This window comes from Pinus tabuliformis, chromosome 3_1 (genome assembly GCF_031772625.1).
Source record: "Pinus tabuliformis cultivar Carrire ecotype Pingquan chromosome 3_1, CPIR1, whole genome shotgun sequence".
NCBI classification, from domain to species: Eukaryota; Viridiplantae; Streptophyta; class Pinopsida; order Pinales; family Pinaceae; genus Pinus; species Pinus tabuliformis.
This window is the reverse complement of record NC_142301.1, coordinates 309,030,130-309,038,262: the sequence shown is the minus strand read 5'-3', so window position 1 is coordinate 309,038,262 and position 8,133 is coordinate 309,030,130. Positions and strand designations below refer to the sequence as shown.

Genomic DNA, 8,133 nt, shown 5'->3' with positions numbered 1-8,133 from the left:
AACAATCTCTATCGATTGGCCTCCAATATCTTTAACTGCTATAAATGAATACAACACCATCGGCCTCCTTGCCATGGCATTCCCCACACTCTTCCCTACAGGCATCGCAATGATCATGCAACCAAGACTTACAAAAGTTGAAATGCATGAATATGCTTTGCACTTGTTGCACTACCATGATAACCGCTTTGGCCAACACCCAAGATTCCGCTACTATCTTTATAACATTCTAATGCGCCACCATAGCCAAGCAACAGCCAGTGTTTTCGTGAAGAAGTACATTGAGAACAACTTGCCAACAACGGTATCAGACATATGCCAGTGTCTTCATGACTCTCCGGATTCAAGATTTCCAGAGCAAATAATGAGGTTTGGGTCAGCTCTACGGGGAACACGGTCTTTCTGGAACAAATGCCGATCTGAGCTGACTGACATGATCACGCAAATAGGAAGCCCAACATTCTTCTTCACTCTCAGTGCAGCTGATACTAAATGGCATGACTTGCACACGATCATGCCCACCAGTGTTCCTTCCACTTCAGTCAACCCCTTCCAATGGCAAATCCAAAACATAATTAAAAACCCACATCTAACAGCCCAATATATGCATTGTAGATTTACAATTTTCCTTGAAGAAATCCTTCAAAAGGCCTCCATGCAACCGACTACTGGTGCAGGTATTATTTAATATCCATATCCCTCTACATTAATTTTATACATTGCATATACATGTATTAACTAAATGTACCCTTCATGTTATATTCAGATACGAATGGCAACATAGAGGATCCGCACACATTTATGGCTTCCTCTGGCTACAAAATGCACCAGACGTGGACACACTTGATTGGGACAATGCATTAGAAGTTGCTAATGCACAAACATATTTCGACCAATATGTAACTGCTTGGAATCCACGTCAGGCAGAACACCGAACTATTCCGCTTCACCAGTCAACAATTCATAACCCGTGTCTCCTTGACACAACAGCAATATTCGCGTCCAATCAATTTGAAGACTACACAGAGCTCGTCAACTGTGTTCAACGTCATACAAAGTGTCATGAATCTTCTTGTCTTCGTAAGAAAGACAATGTGCTTAGCTGCCGATATGGAGTACCGTGGGAATTGAAGTCCACTTCTTCACTTTTCATTGATGGTAAGGGTCATAAAACCTATGTCCCTGCTCGCAATGATGAAATATTGAATATTCACAATGCCGATCTACTCTCTATTTGGAGAGCAAATGTTGATTGCCAACCAGTCCTTTCTCGCCATGCTGTATTGAAATATATTTCAAAGTATGCAACAAAAGCGGAGACAAGATCCGAGAGCTACCGTCAAATGCTATCGCGACTATCACAAAGTGCCCTTCCAGAAGCACCTACTGGTGGTGTCATCCGAAAACTCCTTACAGAAACCATTGCAGATAGAGACATTGGTGCACAAGAAATATGCCATATGTTACAAAAGCTACCTCTCTCTCTTTGCAGTTGTACATTCCGTTCTTTGAATGTCAACAGGGCTGTTTTCAAACGTGTTTCACAAGATACTGAAAATCCTGGTTCGACACCAAACTTTATCGTTGCATATATGAACAGGCCTGCCTCACTAGAACCACTGCCCCTCCTTGAAGCTGCTCGCTTGTGGTCATATTCTGCTCAGCGAAGAAGAAACCACTGGAAACACATATTCCCCCCAATGATTATACATGTCTTGCCCCATTACAATGTCATTCCTTCCTCTACTAATCCTTCTTATGCCACCTTCTGTTGGAGTGAATTACTCTTGTATTTCCCCTTCCGAACACTCCCTGATGATATCGGTTCAACTGATGCAGAAATTATTGCACACTGGGAACAAAAAAAGGGTGCATATACACCATGGCATGTCCATCGCGAACACGAAAACCCACAAAGCCCACCTACTGAAGATCAACCTACCCCACACACCCCCCCTGATTCCATGCAGATGAATGAATGGCAAATCCTCTCTCAAATACACCCAAGTTACAATATTGCAATTGATGACCTCGACATGATTGGCTACTGCGACTTCGATGTCAACCACAATTGGTCACAAAATACTATCCCTCCCCCCTTGCAAGAAACTGCTATCAATTTCATTGAATTCAACCGCTCACCCATTCAAAACCAATATCATTCATTTTCCAACCTTCCCCATGATCATACATTATCCCCTACCCAAAGCATATCTTTCACTGCTGTTTTTTCACACTTCAAAACCCCTTCGCCAAAATCCCCACGGAAGATCATCGTACAAGGAACAGCTGGCACAGGAAAATCCCATTTGATTAAATGCCTGCACCAAGCATTTGTAGAAAGCTCGCTAGCCAACAAAAACCCTTTATTGTTACTTGCACCAACCGGCGTTGCAGCTTTCAACATAAATGCCCTCACAATTCACTCTGCCCTTCATATCCCTATCCAGACAATGCATCCTCTCGAAGGCCAGCCGCTCCTACACCTACAAGAGCAACTCCGTCATGTAGAATACATCCTCATTGATGAAATGAGCTTTATTGGTCCAAAAATTCTTTCTCGCATTGACGATCGTCTAAGAGAGGCATTCCCTCTTCATCAGAATACACCATTTGGTAATCGCTCAATTATCCTTGTCAAAGATTTAGGCCAACTACCACCTGTAAATACATTCCTTTATATGCTGGGACATCGCGTGGCACTGCACTTTGGTGCAGCTTCGACATATTCATAACACTTTCAACCTTTTTCTGTCAACAAGGAGCTAGCTCGTCCCAAGTTGCTTTCTGGCAAATACTTGCAAATCTTAGGAATGGAATATCTACACTTGAAGATTGGCAACATCTAATGTCAAGAACAAGTTAATCTCTTACACACGAAGAGAAATGCACATTCGACGAGTCCATGCACCTATTCGCAACAAACAACGCAGTTTTCTTGCATAATAAGAAAATGCTCAAAAAATTGAACATCCCAGTAGCACTTTTCTCTGTGGAACAACAAAGGCAGAAAACTCCTACTACAACAGAAGATGAGCACCTACCTGCAAAGGTGCTCTTATGCAGTGAACAAAAAGTTATGCTCACCAGCAACTTATGGGTACATGCAGGCCTTGTCAATGGTGCACTTGGGAAGGTCATCTCAATATTTTATTCAATTGACTCAAAGCCCCCAGCATTACCATCCTTTGTGGTTGTTGACTTTCGACAATACAGAGGAACACCGTGGGACATTTCACACCCAACCTATGTACCCATTCCTCCCATCACAAGGGATGCACGCCATCAGATACCACTTCAAATGGCATGGGCTTTAACGATATACAAGTCACAAGGAATGACATTAGACAAAGCAACAGTGGACATCGGCACCAGAGAACGCCAAGGGATAACATTCACTGCAATTTCAAGAGTGCGGTCACTAGCAGACATACACATCAATCCAACTTTCCCATTCTCCCGCATTGCACAAATGCACAAGAATCCATATCTTAAGCGTAGACAGCAAGAGGAATCATTCCTTGCATCAAAATCTATCCAAGATAATACACTTTAGCCAATCATACAACCTGTCTTCCAGAATTACCCACATGGTAAACACCACTCACTACATAACAAAGTTTCACATAGATTTGCTTGCTATTACATTTAATTTCATATGATTTTATACTCATTTGGAATCGTTTAATTTATTTTGAATATTCAAACAAAATCTTCAAACATATTCATTGTCACTTATAGTGTTTCCTTTTTGGATGGCAACAGGTATGAATACATGCTACCTACGAAGGTTGTACGAGTGTTGCGAAGAAATTCAGCAACAAGAACTTACATTACAAGATATGCAGACAAGGATCCTGCCACAACAATCAATGCCACTTTACCATTTGCGCCCTTCCATTAATTTGTTAAAGAAAATAAGGAAAATACTTAAGATAACAATTCACATCCATGAAAGGGATGCACACAGGAAAATGCGCCATCAATTGCAGGAACAGCTCGCACAATATGGCACCACAATAAACACTACCTGGTGTTGACGATGCCATGGCCCATCATGCATATATGATTAGTGGCTCATTCTCAATTACATCTCTACATAATAGAATGCTTTCATTGTACATATGTTTAGAAGCCAACGAATACTTTCATTGTATATATGTTTAGTTATATCTTAATAGAACTGTTCTCTGTTGTATGAAGAAAAAGTATTCAATTACGTGGTCCACTTCTCTTTGTTTTGGGTTTTATGAATCAACCAACAACTTTTTTTATAAAGAAAAACGTTTCTCACTTTAGATAGGTCGATGTTTACAACAACCTATTGAAAAAGTAGTAAGGGCATTTATCCAAATCCAGTAAGAATGAATGGAATATAAATTCATTCATTACAGCCACCATAATAAAGAAATAATCTAAACCTTGGTGTCCAAAATCACAATCCTAAAATAATCTGATAGCCAGCACAGCCATACTTCATAAGATAGTATGGCCAAGGTCTACTAAATTTAAGGCATCCACAACATGATGCATTTTCTGTTCTCTGAATGGTTAAGCAGGTAGTTGAGATGAGTTGTTTTTCCATTGAATGCGGTATACCCCAGAACAGGGGTTCGCGTACTTGATAGAACAGTTCTTTGTGGTATGAACAAAGAATAATCGAGTACATGGTCCACTGCTCTGTGTTTTTCGTTGGTTAAATGCTCTGTGTTTTGCAATAACAGAGAGCAGGTTGGGCTCTAGAGCCCAAATGGCAAGATTCCTTCTACATTAAACAACAAAAGCATGTCAGCATTTTAGCCTTTCATCACATTCACATACTTCAGTTTTATATCATTTGGATGTTCAGCTTTGGAAGATGCTCCAGACACTCACAATGGGTTGCACACTGCTATTAATCTGTATTCTAAAACTCTCAATTGCTTAGAAATTTGCAGATATGGACAAAAATCCAATTCCAATATCAATTTACCATGTCCAATAATGTTAAGATTACAAATGATAAGAAGCCATATTTTGGTTTTTTTATCCAAGTTGAAAGATATTGTATGAAATCATGACACACATGGTTCTTTTTGTCTTCGGCTCATCCACATAGTTAACCAGGTATCCCAATGAGTTGCAAATTTGTATTTTCCAGATTCATTTGTCCTTTGCAAATTTCTCTTATCCATCGCTATTTACAATTTTCTAAAAGAACCTCTTGGGAGTTGAAAGTAAGGGCTTCTGTATTTCCAAATATTGATGTTTTCAATTTCAAATTGTTAATGGTTTCCTTCTATATAAAATTATAATGATAGTGATCTCTGAAAGTCATGTTAAGGTTACCTTTATGATATTTATTAAGTTCAGTTTGATAGATCCTTGTTGTAGTTGTGGGAATTACCTGGGATTTCTCTTTGGGCTTTCCATCTAAATGAATGATTCAAATGAAGGTGCCTCTACCTTTGTGATTGTGATTTCTGATTCCTTTTAGTAGACACCAAAGATGGATGCCCACTATCGTTTGGCTGGAATCGAATGAAGTGGAAGTTAGAGGCATAGAAACTTTGTACAGAAACTAAATGATTTCTCACAGCTGTCATCTTCTGCATTCTCTGATTGTCGCTGCTTATACTCAACATTCAATGGTTATGGTCAGCTGTTTGATGTGGAGTAGTCTTTTCATGACGGTAGAGCTCCAAGAGTTCCAGTGTCGAAAATGGTTGGCGATATTTCTCTTTTGAAAGGATATACGCAGATTACATAATTGATCTTAGTTAATTCGAATATTTATTATCTGGATTGGTAAGCCCAAATACAAGACCTAATTGCTTTTACGGTAATTTGAATCTACAATTTCTGGAGTAGTATTTGGCGGTTGTGAGGTTATCTCTATTTGCAATTTCATGATTAAGCGTTACTGCTGTCTAGAGATACTTGTACGGTGTGATGTTAATAATTATTACAGATATAAACTAAATCCGTCTTGGTAAAAGCATCAGTGGTGGAAAAATTAGGGAGGATAAATCATGATCAGTGGGGGATGTAACTGACTGATAGTATCTTGTTTTTTGGTATGCGAGGTCAATCCTAGAAGTAACTCTTATAAGCTTTCTAGCCACAACTTTGTCAAAATTATAATCCCACTGTAAACAACAAAACTCGTGATCCTTATTCAATCACCACACTCTCCTAGCAGATCAAAAGCACTAATATTCATGATTCTAAGTTCTAACACAAGATAAATTAAAACTGAGATCTCCTACAATATGAGCCAACTTCAAGGTTCATCTTTGTTGAAGTGGGTTTTGGACACTGGTGATTCTCTACAATATTAGGTCATCCATACAAAGGATACATAACAAAACATAACTACACAAGAGAATAGACAGTCTCCATACCTTTACCATTGAGGCAACCACATGTGTTGCAATCCTTGATGTGCAGAGTCTTAATACCAACTTGCTATAGCCATGTTCAACAACAACCTGCAGGAAATTTTGAAAATATATCAAAAGTGGCTAAGATTCGAGACGTAGTGAAAGGTCCTCAGCTTGTAGTACTTGTAAAGATGGGGAATGTATGGCATTTCTAGAATTACCTTCTGTAAAACTTGCATTCTAGGTAACCTAGCAGATCTTCCTTTCCAGTTGTGTCATGCACACTTCCTAACAAATCCAACAGCTTTTCTTTGGAATCTGCGGAATCAGACCAGATGCTTTCAATTGGGACAATATGCGTTTGCTCTCCTCGATTTGCTTTACCAGAAACAGTGACTCGTGATCCTTATTCAATCACCACACTCTCCTAGGAGATCAAAAGCACTAATCTTCATGCTTCTAAGTTCTAACACAAGATAAAATAAAACTGACATCTCCTACAATATGAGCCAACTTCAAGGTTCATCTTTGTTGAAGTGGGTTTTGGAAGCGAATCCAAATGCCCTTAATGTATGTAGGATATTATTAAGAAAACCTTGGTATTATTTGCCTTGCAGGCATGTAAAGGACAGACTCAGTATTGCATTTCTAAATTTGCACCTTCTGTTCTATTTAGGTTTGAAGCTATTTTGCGTAGACACTGCCTTCTTAAATGAAAGGTTACTTGTCAGAAAACACTTGAGGAGAAATTTTGTGTAGAAACTGCTGAACTTTCCATAAGATAGCAAAACAGAGAACACTTTGTAGAAAGCAAAATTCAAGGAGGAGCACTCTCACACATGTAGTGGCAATTTAACTAAGTACCTTGAAATTAAGAGTTATTTGAGGAAACATTTTGCATGTAATGCTCTGTATCGGTGAGGGTATGTTTTCACTTGTGCAATAAGTAATGTGTGGAGCTGATTTGGAGGACTCTGTGTGTCACCAGGACCAACAAAACAATACCCATGGTGCCTTGACTGCCAGTGTATATGCCTGCAGCCATGCTAGAACTTTTACTTTGACATCGAGTTGATGTAATTCCATGTTTATTAGGCACCGATATGTTCTCACCATGGCTTGGGAGGTCTGTACTAGCTGCTTAAATTTTTTTGAACATTACCTGCAGCCTGCTCCCTATTTTGTTCAGAGGCATATTTTTTTGTTTTTCCAGGACACAATTGGGGCTAGAATTTGGGCACCTAATAAATATGGTGTATATGCTTTTGAAACCTAAAAGTCTCCAAATCAAAAGCCTACAAGCATGAGTAAGATATATATTCATAATCCTTTCTGATACATTTTTTATTTTCACTTTTTTATTTTCACAGCTTCAACTGATATCCTAGAGGATAACATCCCAAGAATGTTCTTCAGCCATCCTTCCGAGTCTATAGTTAACTCAATAGCTTCAACATTAACAAAATATCCTGCATGGAGAAGCTGAAACCTTCATATATTGTTCTTGGCAAAAATTAATCTACAGAAGAGACTGTTATGGCATCATATTTAAGCTGTGATTTGGGAGCCATATTTTGGTTTTTTATCCAAGTTGAAAGATATTGTATGAAATCATGACACACATGGTTCTTTTTGTCTTCGGCTCGTCCACATAGTTAACCAGGTATCCCAATGAGTTGCAAATTTGTATTTTCTAGATTCATTTGTCCTTTGCAAATTTCTCTTATCCATCGCTATTTACAATTTTCTAAAAGAACCTCTTGGGAGTTGA

General features: G+C 38.9%; 2 protein-coding genes across 2 annotated transcripts; both read left to right on the top strand.

The window, feature by feature from the left end:
• The first annotated feature begins 232 nt into the window (after nt 1-232).
• LOC149187019 (uncharacterized) lies at nt 233-2,735 on the top strand. The gene is made up of 2 exons (XM_089409530.1): nt 233-369; nt 767-2,735. The coding sequence occupies exons 1-2, from the start codon at nt 233-235 to the stop codon at nt 2,733-2,735; spliced, it is 2,106 nt and encodes a 701-aa protein (XP_089265656.1).
• Nucleotides 2,736-2,905: 170 nt separating this feature from the next.
• LOC149187018 (uncharacterized) lies at nt 2,906-3,556 on the top strand. Its single transcript, XM_089409529.1, has one exon. The coding sequence runs from the start codon at nt 2,906-2,908 to the stop codon at nt 3,554-3,556; it is 651 nt and encodes a 216-aa protein (XP_089265655.1).
• Nucleotides 3,557-8,133: the final 4,577 nt, after the last annotated feature.

Coding starts and splice junctions, on each gene's coding strand:
- LOC149187019 (XM_089409530.1), top strand. CDS start 233: ATGCGCCACCATAGCCAAGCAACAGCCAGTGTTTTCGTGAAGAAGTAC. Junction 370..766: donor TTTCCAGAGCAAATAATGAG/GTTTGGGTCAGC, acceptor TGTTATATTCAG/ATACGAATGGCAACATAGAG.
- LOC149187018 (XM_089409529.1), top strand. CDS start 2,906: ATGCACCTATTCGCAACAAACAACGCAGTTTTCTTGCATAATAAGAAA.